At 36.7% G+C, this 19,084-nt stretch overlaps 1 protein-coding gene across 1 annotated transcript in view; it reads right to left on the bottom strand.

Moving 5' to 3' along the window:
• Positions 1-1,901: 1,901 nt before the first annotated feature.
• Positions 1,902-19,084, bottom strand: part of AGPS (alkylglycerone phosphate synthase) — a 59,329-nt gene continuing 42,146 nt past the window's right edge. Inside the window, exons 14-20 of the mRNA XM_075710028.1 lie at positions 17,720-17,832; positions 16,057-16,126; positions 15,037-15,098; positions 12,773-12,862; positions 12,223-12,322; positions 10,364-10,421; positions 1,902-2,199 (exon numbers count right to left, since the gene is read on the bottom strand). Coding sequence (XP_075566143.1) covers positions 2,078-2,199; positions 10,364-10,421; positions 12,223-12,322; positions 12,773-12,862; positions 15,037-15,098; positions 16,057-16,126; positions 17,720-17,832 — 615 coding nt within the window. The 3' untranslated portion in view covers positions 1,902-2,077. The remainder of the gene's footprint in view (positions 2,200-10,363; positions 10,422-12,222; positions 12,323-12,772; positions 12,863-15,036; positions 15,099-16,056; positions 16,127-17,719; positions 17,833-19,084) is intronic.

Below are 19,084 nucleotides of genomic sequence, written 5' to 3'. Positions count from 1 at the left end.
GTATTACTGAGCTATGACTACTCGTTTCAGTTCCGTTTGTGCTGTCATTCTGCAAAAAGGCTTCACATAGTTTCCTTCAAAATTGATTCTTCATAGTTAGACATACACTTTCATTGAGGCACATAAACACCCTTCATATTCACCCACTCCTAGAAAGGTCTCTGTTTCGGAGTGATACAAGTCATCAGCAAGATGCCAGCTGTGGCGATGTAGTCACCATCATGCAGTATGCAACATGAGGAAGTCCCCTGCATAAACATGTACAGATTCACTTTGCCGAGACACCACTGTGTACTTAAGGAACACTTAACCACAGTGCGAAGAGCAACTTTCCTAAAACAGACTACACCTATTGTTTTGGTTGCTGCTGAAATATGAACTCTGGGAGCCAAAAAACCAAAAGTGCAAGAGAGCAGGTTTTTATGTTGAAATGTAGTGAAACAAAGACCATTTGAAATAAATCTAGCTGCACTGCAAATATCACATTAACATTGTTTTATGACCTGCAGATCATAAAAAGTTTTCCTTAAGTACCTTGACTGCATGCATTTTAAAGTGATGTTTTGAATGTTCATGGTTTTTGATAATTTTAATTATAGTATTCAAATTAATCTTTAAACAAGTTCAAAGTTTCTGATATGCAGTATTTTTCAAGCATTTTATACTCTTTTTGGTATACTACCAAAATTGAGAACTAATTAGACAGTATTCTAAAATAGTTTAAAAACAAAAATGCAATTTTATCTTTTTCTCATCAAGGGCACTACCAATAAAAAAGGTGTCCAAACTGACACTACAGAGCTGTGAAGTAGTTGGCTAGAGAGACAGTGTCCTCAAAGGATAGTCTGTATTTTCTCTATCCTATGCAATCATATACATTAATTATCAAAAAGTTGGATAATTTAAGAAAAGAACCCACCTTAAAAATGGATCATGAGTATTGACAAATACTTTTAGTTTTCATGATTAAGATTCAAGTTTCGATGTAAAAATGCTTACTCTCATCCGATAGTGATCAAGAAAATATTTAATTTTCTTAAAGTTAAATGGATAATTAAAATTGTGGCTACTAGTGAAGTAAATAAATGATTCATAAAGGCCATAGGAAACTGTACAAAACTAAATGGGAAATCTCACTTTCAGGATGTCCACTTAAGTGTTTTATTAAACTGTTGAGACTGTTTCAAAAGACAGTGCTGGGCAGTTTCATTTGAATAGCCAAAACATTTTTTTTTTTTACTGAAAAAGGTATTTCGCATCTTTGCAAAATAAACAAAACAGGAGCAAAACCCATACACACTAGGACTGAAGTACAGATGAAGGCAAAGTTTTGTTACAAACTTGTTTTCAACATACAGTGAGAAATGTCCATTGTACAAAACTTATAGTGACTGACCTATGATTAATTTAAGATTATCCCAGCAATGCAAATACAACTCAGAACAGCCCAATTGTGTAAGATTTTTCCAATAGTACCGTGGTGGGAGAATACTGAGTTTTTAGAAGTAGCTTGACATACATTGTCTCTTTTGGTCAAAGCCTGCATTTGTACTTAAAGTATTCGCTGGTTACAAGTGTGTTACATACTTAATCCATCAGCACAGTGAAGTACTCCTTGGTGTTCTCTCATCTGTCTCCTAGCAGCTTTCCTTTAGCAAGGGGCTGGGTTGAGCAGCCGCTTCTGTAGGAAACACTGTTGTCAGTCTTTGTTTTCCTTGCAGGGGATGCCTTAGTAAGAAACATCTGGCAGTATCCAGCATTGAAAATACTATCAGCTGTGTTGCCTAACCAAACTTGGAAAACCAAATCTGCATTTCCTGGTTGGTAATAAACAACCCACTGGGCACAAAGTGTAAGAGTTTAAAAGCATTGTAAGTAAAAATCCATAAACATTAAAAGTTATGTTTACACTTTATTGGGGGGGAGGTGGAAGGGGGTGGCAAAAACCAATGTAAGTTACTAGTTTTTAAAGTTTAGTCTATGTTATATTTGATTACTGGGATATCAATACAATGAAAGTGGAGGAATTTCAACAGTAATTTTGAAGAAGTTTTAGTACATCATGTTGTGCAGGGCTTTATAAAAGATTTTTGTTTCCAAAGATGTTATTGGGGTCCACATATTCTTTAACAGATCTCAGCATTCCCAGGCCAACATCAGAGATGCTCTCCTTCATCCAGTGCTTCCGCAATTTGCCTACTGGAAAAACAAAAACAAAGTGTTTCAATATAAGGCAGGATTCTAGGAGCCAATCAATCTTGTGACCATGAATGAATAAACACTGTGTGATAAATGCTTTTATTCAAAAATGAGAAGTGTTTTGCTTTATTTGATTTATTGAGCCCACCAGACTATCAAGCTCATTAAGCTCAGCATACTCCCAGAGGAAGACTGTGTTCCACACTGTCTAGTTTCTTTAGAAACTATGAAATTTAGATGAAGCTTAGGCTGAAATCACATGTTCTATTAAAATAGGGAATCGGTAGTAAGTTTTAAAAAGCCACCAAACTCATTTTAAGTAGGAAACTGAAAGAGATTACTAAAAAGCAGAACCCTACACCCATTGATTGCTTTAAAGTGAAAACATAATTCAATCAAACTTAAAATAGCATTGGTTTAAATAGCTAAAAATTATTTTCTAAGAAGAAGGCTTAAAGCCTAGTTTTAAATCAACAAAATACTTTCTTTCATTCAAGAACTTTTACATGGGCTGGTAATTGCTCATTCCATTACACAAGAGCTTAGTTTCCCATGTAAAAATGGATATTCACAACATATACCAAATACAAAGCAGAGCTAAGACACCACCCATTTAAGAACTCATTCCACTAGTCTCACAATAGTCCTGTTAAATGGCCGAGTGTTCACATACTAATTAACCAAGTCATCGACTCTGATTTAACACATCATTCAAAATAAAGAACATTTTTTCATTAAATACACTATAGCATTTAACTTGTCAGCCTGAAACAGAATCCATTTGTCAGTATGATACGATATAGTAAAGGTTTGAGAGACAGATGCTTTAAGAGTATCTGAAGCTAAAATCAAGCCATCTTTTGTGCCCTGTTCTCAAGGTAACCATCAAACTGTCATCAGAATAATAAATTACAGGGACACCTCTGGAGAACAGAGTTATTTGTTTATACCTTAAGGAATATGAGCTTGTCACAATGCCAACTGAAAAAGCAAATGTGAGAAAGAATGAAATTTGCAGTTTGCTAGAAAACAACTATTAGCAGCATGCATGTCAAGAGCAAAGATTGTAACTGAAGGACAAAAGAATTTGTCATGTGGTAGGAACTGTGGTGGTATTTTGCAGTCCAGCTCAAGAAAAAAAATCCCCATCTGTAAATATACCACCACTACAATTTGACTGTCTGAGCAAGTTGATGTAGTTGAATTTTATCTGGGGATACTTTAATACTACTACTACAAAAAAAAGAATCATGGATGTGGCTTGACCATCACCTCAAGTCACTCACACTGGCTCTTACACAAGCAGCTGAAGAACAGTCATTACCATTCTCAACTGTTATCTGTAATATAGTTTCAGTGAATGTGTCCTGTGGTTATGGATGTAATTGTCCTGAAAAGACTGCAAACAACTGCTCCAACAAGATGGAGCACATTAGAATCACAGCAGGATGCCCAACAGCTAGCATGCCTGCCTCTTTTACACCTCCAGTAATAATGCAATTCCACAAGGAACTGAACTACTGTCTGAGCAGCACCAAACAGTCGTTGCATATTTAATGAAGTCGCTCACCAAGTGCTGGAAAACAGAAGGTGCTTGGAGTGCATCATTAGTTCTGTCAAAGTGATAATTTACACATCTATCTTGTCAAATTTTCTATGGTTTATACTTCTGCAATAATAAATCTAACATACATTTGATTAGTGAACTGGAAAGAAAAAAGCTGCACTACAGTTACCAGCAGTCCTTCACAAACATGTTCAATGAAAAGATTTTAACCCCTTGATAACAGTAGGTTGAGCCCCTACTCCTACTGTTCATGTCAATAAGATATACATGGATTTTTCAGCTACTCAAGTTTTCATATTAGAGTTAAAAAGCATTGAAGCAATCTCGCTCTTGGAATTCTAAGCTGGTCCATCTGATTAAATGGAAAACAGACCAAGTGAAGGAAAGGCTCTGTGTAGATGAGAGCACCACTTAGAAAGCAATGTTGTATTTGTTTCACTTCAGGTTAGCACTGCCCTGTTAAGTATTCTGTTCCTCCTCCATAGGATGATCCAATTAGCTTCAAGGATGAGAAGGGAAAAGGAGGAAGAAAATGCCATAATAGTAAAAGATGTTACCACAAACGTAAAAATAATTCCAAGTGGCAAAGTTGTTAAACTCCACTCTAAGCCTAGCCTTTGGGCTCAAGGAAGCCTTAACTTCCCCAACTGTAAGAGGTCTCAGTTAAGCCTGATCTTACTACGGACTAGAGAAAACCACCTTTCTGTTTCTAGCCTAGAGAAAGTAGACCTTTTAGATTTAGGCCTAGATGATGCCATTTACATAGAACAATCAATTTGTAGCAGCTTAACAAGTCACCACTAGTCAGCTTAGCTATACACACCATTACAAACACAATCCTTATTGCCCCAACTGGAAACAAATGCAGCTCTTCCTTCTTGCATCTTCTTCCTCTGAAGACACCTAATCTTGTATCTTAGTTATCCAAGATGAAGCACAACCAAATTAGTTTGAGTTTTACAAGTGGCAAATGCCCTGTTCCTGAGGTGTGCTGAGCAGTCTAATACCTTAAAACATCCACTGCTAGGAAGCCAGAAGTCTTCCATCTGAAGCCCAGCCTATTACATAGAGTACAAACACCCTAGCATGACAGAGAGTCTACTTCACACAAAGTACTTCAAACCAGAAAGTCAAGAATCTTGTTCAGTAACAACTCTCAAAGACAGTCCAACACCAATTTTATTTCTGCAGTATTTTAAAGTTTTATCATCATTATAGTCCATGTATGAAAGAAAAACATGTGAGGTGGATAAGTAACTTCTTCCCAGTTCTGATACATGCTGGTCCAGACCTTAGCTGGTTTCATCAGAAAATTTATTCATGCTTCCAGTGTCCTTTTAAGCTATTGGGGAATAAAATACACTTTGGTGAAGTGCAACCATATGCTGCTCCTGTAGAACCCACCTTTTGAAAAAAACCAAGCAACCATGCACTGACATTACATTCGCTGCCAAAAGTGACAACAGTTTCCCATGTGCATGGTTTTTCAAAGAGAAGTGCATTAGATGGATAGCACATACCTGCTGGCCACAGAGAAGATAAAATGGGAGTACAGCTCTCCTGGGTCATAAAAGCTACAATTGCTCATCTTTGAAAATGCATCCGGATGGCTGCAAAAGATCTGGCTGCTAAGGCAGCAATTGGTTTTCTCGCTTTTGGAATATGAAGTACTTGGGCAAAGATGAACAAACAGTCTTGTATTGAAAATTTTAGTGTAGCTGATTGATCCCAGGAATAACTCTACACCCACACAGAACAGATTTATAGCAGTGTGTGGTCCCGGTGGAAATAGGCTCTAGTGGCACTGCACATGGCCCTAGCCTTCCCCTGCTCTAGGCCTTTCAACTTAGAGAGGCAGTTATTGCAGAACAATAGCTCTATAAAAGGAGAAGCAGTAACAGGTCATAAGAAGGATGGGGCTCTTCTAGCTGTTGCATGCTGTTCCTGAAGCTGGTTGTCTCTCCTGAAAGCATCTCTGCTCTTAGAAATCGCTTAACAGGTTATTACTCTTCCAGAGAGAACTCTGGAATATGGAGAAAGGTCAGTGCATTAATCTAATACTGCAGTAGTGCTGGAGTGTATTGGACCAGTGTACCTGAAGTCTACTACATAATTAACAGTTACAATCACCATAACATCTTTCACATTTTCACTTGCTATCTAAACAACTTAAGTACTTTCAAGTTCTGTGTTGAGGAATCAGAAAGTCCTTTGTATTTATTTGGTATTTTATATATATATATTGGGAAAAGGCACTGAAGATGACTACTCTATTACGACTTTCAACAGACCAAAGAGGAAAATACAACTGCGTTGTTATATTATTTGACATAAGGTTACTCCATGTCTGACAAATGTCACAGTTTAAACTCATTCTAATCAGTAAAGCAAGCCGTAGTTTTAAGATGAAAGTATGATCAATCGCCAGTGCTTAAGGATAACACTTTTCCTGTGTCGAAAAGAGTGTGTTCAACTCCCCTGATAAGGGAATTTTATAATTCCAGATTTTATAGTTTGTGTGGGTTAATTACTGCAGTGTATAGCTTAAGCCACAGCCTCTTAATGATGCCAAAGAATTGCAATGAATTACATGTCAAACATACAGCTGAATGCAAATAAGGTGTGGGGTTTTTTGGGGGTTTGGTTTTGGTTTTTTGGGGTGGGTTTTTTTTTTTAGGGTTAGTTTTTGGTAATTTGGGGGGAGGGGTTGGTTTGGGGGTTTTTTGGTGTGTGTGGGGTTTTTGGTTGTTGTTTGGTTTGTGGGGTTTTGGGGTTTGTTTTGTTTTTTGTTTTTTTTTTTTTTTAGTTTTCCTACATAAACTGCCAGGAAATTGATACTCTGCCTAAACCTGTGGAGTCTGGGCTACATTAACCTTTATTCTAATCAATCTGTCGAGAAAGTAGAAGAAAATTAGTTTAGTTCAGTGGCTAAATGGGGGTATTTTCCTCAAACCCACAAGCTGATAATTGTTTCCGTAAGTAACCAGGTTTAGTTAGAACATTCCCTGCAAGGGAAAAAAAATCTATCATTAATTTTTACACTGTTCCTTAGTTTTACATGGGTACCTAGCTTGGTTAAGACAGAAGGCATCAGGCCGAAATCCAGCCAGCTCCCTTCTGATGCTGTACCCCAAAAGGGTTCGTTATAGTTGTATTTATAGACCAGTCATACCTACCTCAGCACATGTTATTTCATGTATACAAAAAAAAAGCATGTCATATGGGTGGTTTTAGGGCTTGCCCTAAATGATTAGAAGAATCATTTACCTAAACTTAAACTTGTATCTACATGAAATTGTCATTTCTGATGCTGCTTTTTAATTTCTAAGTTTCTAGAAGCTAACTGTGGCTCTAGCAACCCTCACCTACATGACTCAAATCTCAAGATACTCCCTGGCCAGAAAAGCAGAAGGATCAAAGCTATGTTTGAAAATGTGCACTATCCCTTTCTAAGTGTAGGCCATAGTCAAGGCAAGGTGAGAACTATAAGCAAGACTCTAAAATCTCATGTAGGAAATGAAAACAATGAATGCTACAACTAAGATAGCTAATTCCTGAATACCTTTCAAAAACTTTTACTGTCACAAATTATGTCATAGCATTAGTTAAAAGAGACAAAGAAGGCATAAGAAACCACTTCAAAGTCACACATTAAAAACTACTTTAAAACCACTACGAAGTTTTTCAGCAGTTTGTTCACAACAAATTTAGCAAGAAACAGACCTACGACATTTAGACCAGACTGTCAGGATCATAAAAAAATCTGATAACCTCCTCTATAAGGATCAACTTCTGATGCACTAGAGAATGGCTGAATTCCCCCTGTGTAAGTGCCTATCTGATCAGCTATGTATTTTGAGTGTAGTTTTATAGCAACACATATGCCTCAGATCCTTCCTAAATGTAAATTCTGTTCATTACATAATCCAGAAACATTACCAAGTATTAAATACTAACAGTAAAGTAAAAAAACCATTCCCGACACTTAACAATTAGATTTAAATATTTGAAAGTCAAGAGTGAGAAAGACTTCAAAAATAAAAGACCATTTGATTAAAAGGACCAAGTCATTTAAGTTGCAGTACCATAGAAGTAATATCCAGATTTATAAAAACAAGAAATCCAGATATTCTACCCCAAAATACATGTTACATTGAAAGGATAAAGTCATTATACAGATGTATATGTCTGGCTTTGCTACAGCTTCTTATGTCCACAAGATGCTTGCTGTACCAGGCTGGTATTGATACACTTCTGTAATTTCTTTGCTGGAATGTTGTTGTTCTTGCATATTGCAAGGTGTGATCTTTAGTGTAATCCATTGACAAATAAAAGGTATGCTTCTTACAATTTTAGTCTCAAAAGTCATCAGGGGGGATCTTCTCACAGCATTGCTACCTTTAGTGAGTCTTGCCTAAAAGTTACAATATTTTTTGTTAGCCTGGATGGAGGGGAGAAGAGATATCGAGATTAAAAGAGAATCCAAACTAAAGACTTTCTGAAGTTAGTCTTCATAAAATTAAAAGGATCGTGACTTCAGTTCTCACTGTAGATTGTAGTTATGTGTCTACCTGTAGTTAGTACTTCCCCAGATGTAATTTAGAGCTTTACACATCTCAAACTGTCATATATGACCACATCTTCACTTGAGTATATGAAGATTGACTTAAGCAGGCTGTGTATTTCCTATAGCCTCAAGTCCCAGACTACATCTGTTTTCTTTGATACACAAAACCAGAGTTAAAATAGCTCCATTTATCACAGTGTGATTGTAGGCAGACAAACCAGCCTGTCTGTTTCCAGATAGTGAAAACAACTGTTATTAATCACAATTACAAGACAAATAATAAAGTAAGTTGCACCAGTATTTTCTTTTACCCCACACAATAGACCAGTCTTAGCAGTGCTAAGAGCAACAAGGCCTGAAGGTCAGTAAATAGAACTGATACTGTTAGGCTAATTCTCAGCAGCACAGCTACTAAGCACTGGAAAAAGTGGATCTTGAATATCACACACAATGAACTGCCAGACAAAAACACTCAAAGCAGAAAGTATTTATCAGTATAAGGGACAGTCATGCATACAACAGGAGTATACGAAGTCTAACAGAAACCAAGTTTTCCATATCTGTGGAGTCAGAAGGTTCAAGTGTGTAAGGGTTTGAAAATGCTACATAACATTTTTTTTTTCCTTGTTCAACATATGCTGTGAGCAAGGTTTCATATGGTGAGGGCAAATACATCCAAACATGTGACAAGCTCCAGCTGCATGCAAGTTAATGGATGAAATGCTAGTCACAGTAAAATACAGCTGCCACAGCAGGGGAGAGCACAATAGGACATCGAGGGGGTAATTCCACATCCCATGTGTGAGAATTGACCAGTCCGCTATACCACCATATTAAAGATTTAATCAGAGGACAATAACAGCATATTTAACAAAAAAATACTGAAACTGTTTTCAGTCATGTTATCATCACCTACACATCTTTCAATATCCTGATATTGCTAAAGCAGAGTCCATTTCAGTTTCTATCACAAAGGTAGATGCCTGAAAACAGCCCTAGCTAAAAGTTTCAAGTCCAGGAAGTTACCAACACGTTTTAAAGCACAGTTTCTGCCCTTCAGCTTTTCCCCACACAGAGCTTTTTTGAATTACAAAATTTTTATCTAGTTTCAAACCACCGGACTTCCTCCTCTTTGCTCTTACTTCTGTGGCCAGACAAGGACCCAAGAGAACAGAGAGAAGAAATGCATTAACCAGTTTAAAGAAGCTGGCTACACAAATCAAACTGACTTCACAACAAGTCTTCCTGACATCCAAGTTTACAGCATTATATAGGACACATGCAATCAAATTAGGCTACCTGAATATGTGGGAAAAGCGTATATAAAGCACCAGGTATATGAAGTATCGCATATTATCACACTGGTTCTTAAACTTAATATTAAAGCACAAAATAGCTTGCGAAGAGGCTAGGCTAGAGGAAAAGTAATTCCCAAATTCCAAGAGAGGAAACTGAATAATCAGAAGTTAGCAGACAGCAAGCCAGTAATATCAATACTTACATAACATCAATTACACAACAAATGGTAGATTGCAACATAGCCCAGTTTAAAGTCACTAGCTCTTTTATGCAGATACTTTCACTAAGTGGTCTGGAATTAGGGCTAACAGCATTCACCTAGCCACAAGGAACACTAAACTGTCTTAGAACTGTGAAACTCATCTGAGGTCTTTGTAACCAAATATACCTCTGCACAAGGTTCAGTAAAAGTTGCTTAAGACAAACTGATCAATTACATTTTCAGGTTCGCAGACAGCCTGGAGACTTCCTGTCAAAGGTTTGAAGCTGGTGCTCATACATACACCACATTGTGTGACTTGACATCAAGCAAACTAGGTCTAGAGACACTTCCCCTGAAAGTCTGGAAAACAGGTGAGAAGATTCTAGAAAGAATGCCAGGAGATTCCCACCCCCCAATAATTTCAGTTAATGCCTGTGAAATATTTTTCAAAGTTCTACTACAAACTATTTTATGTACTCATGAATATCTAGCAGCAGCAAAGAGACTAATATTAGACTGCAAACATTACCTCCATGGTGATGTGACAGACTTCCTCCATTGGCAAGTATTTCTTCTCTAGCAGCCCTCTAAACAGGAAAGATAAGTATTTATTCAACAGCAAATGCACAAGATGTTTGTTTTTACTGAGATGCTTGCCATCATACTCATTTACACAGGTGTATGAAAAGTTTCAGAAGTAATTAGGGTACACAATACAGGTGGACATCTTCCTTCAAGTCTGCAGATAAATATAAGTGGGGATTTTCCAAATAAACATTATTGAAGTCAAGACATTTAAAATTGCATCTGTTACAACAGATCTATTATTCCAGAATGGAATATTCTGGATCACTTCCCCCTTGCTGAAACTAAAATAGTCTTGTGGCTGGGATGCTCATCTGGAAGATGGTTAAATGCCTACTGAAAAGGAAATCGCAATAAAGAAGTTTGAAAACAGGCTCCCCAGAGTGACTCAAGATCCTTATTCAGACCAGAGTTTAGACCCAGATCTCCAAGATTCTGGTCAAGGAAGTGAGGTAGTTTACAACTAACAACTCTTTCACAGGTGAAGTTTGTGGCAGAAAACAAAATTTAGATTTTTATGTTAAGAAATATTTGAACACTTTCAAGCTCTAGAATCTTCTTTCCCATACAGCTCTGATTATGAGTAGTTCAACAGTTTAGAAGGTTGTAACAAAGAAAGTTTTCCTAAGCACAAGCACTAAATGTTTTTTCAAAGTGTGCTTTTTGTGGGAATAATGTATATAACCATGCCTATGCAGTCACAGATTTTTTCAGTCTGCCACAGAGTGCACATACTTGGTTGGCAAACTCACTTTTTTAGGTTAAATTTAGTCACAATGGAACCCATGCATCCAGGTGCATCCATTGCTAACTAACACCAATAAATGGTAATATCCAAGTATTAATAAAGTTTCATTAAATAAGCACTCAAGTATTACATTCTCCAGTGCCCTATATTCAATAGCACAGAAGCCTCAGAACTTGTAGACAAAACTTTACATGTGCTTGCCAAGTTCAAGAGAAATTTCTAAAAGATAAGCATGAAAAGAATGATATCCTAGTTATATAGACAATTTTTCCACAGTCCTATTAGCAATTCTCTGGTGCTGAAGCTTTAGTATATGAACCAAAAAGTAGGATGAAAAGCAGTTTGGCCATAGTCCTGTGTCTAAGTATTACATCTTCAAGGTAACAAGTATGTTAGTTTCCCCTAACTAGGTAAGTATAGTGTTTCAAAGCAGAGAGTTATTCCAGAGCTTTTTGGTAAATGTTGAAACAGCTTACAACTGGTCTAACACAGCAGACTTAGACCAGCACTTATCTAGGTCTAAACAGAAATAACCACAGCAGTTAATTCTCTGAAATAGCATGAGAAAGGCTGTCACATTCATTATTCTCTACATGCAGCAGTATTAAAAAAGTATGGTCTTGACACTTTTACCATTTATTTTAAAGACTAATTGAGTATTAAGTGAAAGAAATAGCTCTGTAAATAATGGAACTAAGGAAGTCTTGTTTCCCATGGATTTGGGTTTTGTGGTTGATAGTTTCTGCCATCCAAGGACAAACTCCAGCTCAACTGCACTCTTGTACTTCAGTCATATGCGTTCATTTGCTGATGTCTAAAATAGTCACCTTGCAGTCTTTCCTCTATTTGGCACACTATATTAGTGTGCACCTCCTTGGTGCACTATTAATTAGTGTGCACCTCCTTCCCTAGCTGCTAATAATCAAAGCTTTATGAACAGACTTCCAGATCTTTCCTGCAAAATTCAGTCAGCTTCGCCAATGGGTTCACTATGTATTATTATAGAACATCAGCTTCTCCCCCTTCCCCTTAACTATTGTTCTTATATACATTACCTCAATTTGTTCATAAACGTGAATAGGATCACTAATTCCTCTGTAGTTAAAGGCAAAGTAGAAGTAGACACATGCACCTGCATCATAAGTCTGTGTCACCCTGTTGAAGAGAACTGCATTACAAACAAAGCTTTATGGTATTAAGCCAGCCACTATGTGACATCACACAATTCATAAGGTTACTTATCTTAAAGGGTAGCATCTTTTTTTTTTTTTTAAATAGTTTTGTATCCATTTTGCTCATACTTCATGAGTGACTTAATACTATGCCTGAGAGTTGAAGCTCTTAAATAAGTCATTACACTTGACTCTTGTCAATATAAGGCAAGAGTGTCAAGACTAATCAAGTGTTAATAATCCCTTCAATTACTCAGTCTTATATGTAATCCACTTCCAGGCTAAAGAGGAAGGTCAAGAGTACTAGTGTTTGTAATATCATTACTAGATGCACTTTACCTACTAGCTAGCAAGTTTGATGACCTCATCCTTAGTTCTCTTAATAATCAAAGATTAAAAGAAACATGATTATTTAAGTTGTTGCATGGCTTACCTGCAGGTAGAAAGAGGAGCAAACTGAACACCCTTTTCTTTGCATTCTCTTACTATCCTTTCCTTTACATTCCTACAAAGGTCCAAAACCCTGTAACAGAAAACACATTAAAATATAAAATCTTAGTATATGTTTTTATACAACTTCATAAAAAACAGAACTTCAGCTTTGGTAACCTTTTTTAAAAAGTATGATCTCATAAACCAGAAGATTTTCTTCTAGAACCAGTTTTAAGTAGCTTAGATTTTGTTCTAAGAATCAAATAGTCCTCATCAAGACTAGCATTGCTTTTTCCGTACTTCTCCTGAATAGCAAGTTTACTCTGAAGCAGAGTATGTAATGAAGGCTCTTCCCATAAGGACTAGGAGTCAAAAGTCTTCAACAGAAAATGGAGGTTACCCACTTATATATGTCTTTACTTACTTTCTCAGCAAAACAGCCCAGAGAGGTGGTGGAGTCACCATCCCTGGAGGTGTTCAAAAAACGGGTAGACGTGGCACTCTGGGACATGGTTTAGTGGGCATGGTGCTGTTGGGTTGATGATTTGACTCATGATCTTAGAGGTCCTTTCCAATCTTAATGACTCCTAGTTTTTACTTTCATTATAAATAATCCAGCCACCAAGCCAGGAAACATGAAATTGCTACTATACCCTTAACTGGTTTAGTGGTGGACTTGGTAATGTTAGGTTAATGGTTGGACTGGATGATCTTAAAGGTCTTTTCCAACCTAAATGATTCTATGATTCTATATAATTTTTGGCAAAGTAGTTGACAAATACAGCTCACAGTAGAAAGCCTCCGAGTTCTCCAGCCTTATATGCTCTGCTAATACCATACATTTGGTATGCTGCAAGGCCAAAACAGGAGATACTCCAGCTGTGCACTAGTTTGCCAGCTTGAAATGTTTAGTTCTAATACGGCAATGAGCTATTAAACTTTGTCATAAGCCATACTTGTTTTGCTTTTATTATTGTTTCTTTCCTTGCAGGGAAGACCTAGGTGCATCCCAAAGTGCTAGAACAATTGAAATAAATCAGTTTTTCAAATGACCATTTCTTTAGTTATATGTTCGCCCACAAAGGTCTGCACTGCTATACTATACAATTCAGATTTTTAGGACATTTTACACAGATTTAAAACTACTTTGCAGATTGACACAATTAATACACAAAAGAAATTTATCCATTTAGTGAATAAGCAAATAAAGCTAAATTTTATCCAACTACCTTGTTCCTGAATGGTTGAAGATAACTGATTGATTTATGGAAAATTACATAGTTCTTGTGAGTCAAAGTAGAAAAAGTTTTTGAAAGCATTTGCTTTGGTGAAGACAATTTCAAATATTTTCTTAAGTTCTTAGATAAAAAGTCATTCTCTCCTGAAGTGAAGGAGAGGCAAAACAAACTGGTGACTAAGCAGTTAGCATACTTCAAGATCTATAAAGCTAAAGTAAAATGAAGAGCAATTTTGTTTTAAAATTGTCCTCAAATTTCTGCCACCCATTTAAGATACTATGCCAGTCTTCAAAGCAGAGGCTGAAACTTACCACTGCCACTAAATTCAATAGCAAGAATACAGGCTTGCCAGCTTAAGTCATCACACTTTGTACGCTTTCCACTTTGCATTAAATACTATAAAGCTTTAATTCAAATCACTTTAGAACCTATGTAATAGGTTTCTGGCTTACCAAATGGACAGAAGCATCCAAATGATTTCATATATTAAACTCTGTTGTGGTCAAGTGTTTCTCAACCATAGCTAACACAAAATAAGCTTAGGAAAAAGATTTATCTTGGGCAAATGTTATCTTTTCAGTTCTTTCATTTCTCTGCATTACTAGGGAAAGAAAAAACTTATTTAAATATATTTAATGTTTTTTGATCTTCACTACAAACTTTTCCATTTGAAATACACTGCTGATCCTACACATGTGGATGCTCATCAACACAATACAGTTATTGTCACCATTGTCCAGCTTCTAAACTGGACAATTTCAAGTCCTGAATTTGTTACAGTAAGCTAACCTAAGTAGAAATATTACTGAAGGCTTGTCTACATTGCTTTTACAAAATCTGATATGTAATTTACTAGCAACTTTAGCAAGAACACACAGGTGCAAGACTTGAGGCACATGAGGGAGCCTCCAATACACACAAGGCCTAAATTAAATTAAGTTTCCCCATAAGCAAGCATGACTTAGGAATAATTTGAATGAAATCAAGTACAAGTTTTAAGCAATTCTAGAGAATAAGCACATTTTACCTATCCCAAGGAACAGATGTCTCAAATGATTCTCCTATTACATAGTAATCCAGGCCCAGGTCCTAATAAATAGAGAAAGGAAATTATCACTAACGTTCAACATCAACATCTGGGATTCCAGTGTATGCTACACGGCTAACTGTTGAGCAACTTTAGTTACTTTGTATGAGAAAAACAGAAAAGTCTATTTAGCAAAAACACCCATCTGTCCCAGTGACATTAGTTTATAATTATGGAAATAGGATAGCTCTTCGAAGACACAGATGACAAACATTTTGATGTCATGGCTATAGTGAGACAACTTGTCACGACTGTCAGTATGTCTACACTAATCAAATATTTGTATCACTATAGCATCAAGCCAAAAGCTCCACTGTATTTAATTCCTATCTAGGTAGAATAAAGACAAATATTTTACTCATTTTGCATACAGCCTGCTGAAATAAAGGGAAATTGAGTGGTTTGCCCCTGACTATAAAAGCCAAATAAAATCCAGCACTCAGGATGTACCTATTATTCTGAAAAAAAAAAAAAATCTCTCTTAAACAGCAAGACTAAAATTCATAAGAACAGCTGCAGCAGTTCAGACTAAAGGTGCATTTGTCCTGGAATTCTGATTCAAGCCACAGCCATAAGCAGATGTCCAAACAAGAGTAAGAGCCGAGTGAGCACATGAGTATTTCAAGTACTCTCCCAGCCTCCAATTACATTCAATGTGTAGATTTAAGTCTAGTCTGGTTTATTTAGCAACTGCTAGTGGATTCTTCAATTTTTTCTACCCTTTATTAGAAACTATTTTCTTAACAAGCACATAAATTAATGTTTTTATGGTGTTTTTCAGATGAAGTTCCATGAGCAAACACTAGACAGAAATGGAAGAGATACAACCTCTAAGAGAAGTTTGAGATACCATCCAAGGCAACCTGCATTTACATTTCAAGAAAGCATCTTCAAAAAGACATCTCTGTTTTGTTATATTAATTAACAGAAGTTTCAGCAGGCAGACAAAAGGTGACCTACCCGAATGTAAGCAATGACAAATGTCAGCATATACCCTCTCTGTCCATTATCTTCTCCTGCTGCCAAGCCACTGCAATTAACAAGAATTCAATTAACTTTCCAGCAAAGTAGTCAGTGGTTTCCAAAAAGAATTAAAAAAAAAATACTTTGATTATCAAACATTATGTGCAAGTTTAGCTGTCTAAGCTGTGTTACAATAGTTGCAAATAATAGGGTCTTTTCTTCACTAGAAATGAGAAGTTACTTCAGACCAGACCTTTAATTCTTTGCATTTCTCTTTTCATTGCATAATCTGAAGAGATATGAACAGTAACAAAACATTTGATGTGATCTTAAAATAACAGTCTTCAAACATCACAAAAGAGCAGGGGAACAGAACTAGACATAGTATATCCTTGATGTTCATTTACAGGAATATGTGTAACTACATTTCTAAGCACGTTGGATTTTTGCACTTGTATGCTCACAGGTTATGAGAGCAAGACTACTGACTTAAGATCCTAAAAGTGTAAGTGATACAAATGGATAAAAAAAAGACACAGCACTAAAGAAAAAAGGAAGCCTTGCCTTCACTAATCTATCAAGTTAGGAGCATTATGAAAGTCTTTCTTGTTCTCAGAAACCCATAGTTAAAAACTAAGTGCTATATATCTGTAATCAGTCTTCCTAGAAGCTCCTATAAATCCAAGAAAGGGGTGTGTGGGGGGGAGATCAGACATCCCGAAGAAGGACAGAATTAAAGCATTTTTAGATTATTAAACGGTTTAGCATTTTAGACCAGGTTAAACTACTAAACACTTAACTAATAGCCTTAACTGAGCAGCACACACAGCACCTTCTAACAGACAAGTTGCCCCCCCTTGTCAATACACCATCTTGAAATACCAAAATACAAAAGGATTCACAGTTGAAGCCTTTTCTTGCATACAACATTAAAATAACTAAAATGCTCTTTAAGATCAAGAGCTATGTTACTCTTACCACTGAATATTAGCAAGCTGCTCAGGTGAAATCCCACTTTTATAAACTATTTTAAGTGGTAGAATGAAAGCACAATGAAAACACAAATTTCAGAAAGGATAGCCTTGAAATGGATAAAACAATACTTAGGAATATTTGAATAGTTGAGACTAATACTAGCAATAACTTTCTCAAAAAGAAAAAAGTATATTCTTGACAAATCATGCTTTTAATGGTTGTTTTCATTAATCATTCTTAATCAAAGCACAAGGACAGAAGCTACCTGATCATTACTCAGCCTGCCACTCCAATAAATGTTTTCTGTTGCTTTGTAACAATAAAACACAGTCTGTGGGACAGTTAAAATATAGTCTAGTATCGCAAAACAAGCAGCTTCCATGCCTATAAGCAATTACAAGGGCTAGTTTCCATTTTAATAACATCAATTCTGTATTTAGTCAAATACTTATTTTTCTGCAATACACAGATAGCTGAAGTTTTTCAGTAAAGTTACCTATTAAGACTTAGCACAAGCCATATTTATCAAAGGGAACATTCACTATCTAATTGATTATTGCCACTTCGAACTAGTAAACTGAGAACATATCTATACAGTAATCACTATAAAAATATGATAATCCTATTTTTTCCCCTGGACAGTTAACTCACAGCTTCATATGAAGAAGTTCTTTGAAAAGCATACCCAAACTTGGTGGCAATATCGTAGACTTGCTTTTCATGCTGAAGAACCTTCTCTCTGTCACCCTCAAAGAGCAAGGTAGCTACACACAGTACGTTGGGATCAAATCCCTTAAACTGCAAAGAGAGAAAACTTTGCATTATGTCATAGCCTATGTGGTAGAATACAAGCAACAAGTTTTTACTTTTCAAATACACAGCATATGTGCTGGTTAATAAGTGTTGTTGCAACTAAGAGGAAAGATTAGGAAAAAGACCCATCTTTTAAAAGTTTATTCCCAAAACAATCAAGTTTCTCCTTGACAGGACAAACATTCACAAGCCCACTGAAATAACAGATTACCTGTCACCTTTTTCCTCCTGTTAAAAAGCAGGATAAACATAACAGCTGTCTACCTATGCTGCTGAAGTAAGAACAGGTCTTAAATGCTTTGAGCAACAGGGAGACATTTATATTCTATCCACTATTTCTGTATTAAAGCAGGAAGATGACTATGATGACCAAAAATGTCACTGCTCTCAAAATAGCTGGATCAGCAGTGCACCACAGAAAATCTCTGTGCTGGGAAAAGCACTATGGAAAGAAAATAACTTTAGCAGGGAGTATATCCCAGTGGAAATGAGGAGAAAACTAAATGTCATGGTTTAACTCCAGCTGGCAACCAAGCACCACACAGCCGCTTGCTCACCCTCCCCTCCCCAGAGGAAGGGCGAATCTGAAGAGCAAAAGTAAGAAGACTCATAGGTTGAGATAAGAACAGTTTCATAATTGAAATAAAGGAATAATTATTATAATAAAGATAAAGAAATTGTAATGAAAAGGAAAACAAGAAAAAGAGGAACAAAAGCCTGGGGGGGGGCGGAGAGGGCAGGAACAAACAAGTGGTGCAACTGCTCACCACCTGCCAACCACACCCAGCCAGCCCCTGAGCAGCAATCACTGCCCCCCAGCCAACCCCCCCAGTTTATATACTGAGCATGATGCCATATGGTATGGAATAGCCCTTTGGCCAGTTTGGGTCAGCTGTCCTGGCTGTGCACCCTCCCAGCCTCTTGTGCACCTGGCACAGCATGGGAAGCTGAAAAGTCCTTGACTAGCATAAGCAGTACTCAGCAACAACTAAACCATCAGTGTGTTATCAACATTCTTCTCCTACTAAATCCAAAACACAGCACTATGCCAGCTACTAGGAAGAAAATTAACTCTATCCCAGCTGAAACCAGGACAACTATTGAAGGTTTAATAGTAATGCAGTGAGGCTGTCTGTATGGCTTTGTTTCAGGAGTAACAGTCCAGAGCCGTATTTTTGCAACTGGTTCAAAAACTTAAAACCTTACTTATTTTCTACATACTTTTATTATTATTAAT

The sequence above is a fragment of the Pelecanus crispus genome, chromosome 5 (assembly GCF_030463565.1).
Source record: "Pelecanus crispus isolate bPelCri1 chromosome 5, bPelCri1.pri, whole genome shotgun sequence".
Lineage (NCBI taxonomy): Eukaryota > Metazoa > Chordata > Aves > Pelecaniformes > Pelecanidae > Pelecanus > Pelecanus crispus.
Note: the sequence above shows the minus strand (reverse complement) of the source record. Positions and strands in the feature narration are given on the sequence as shown.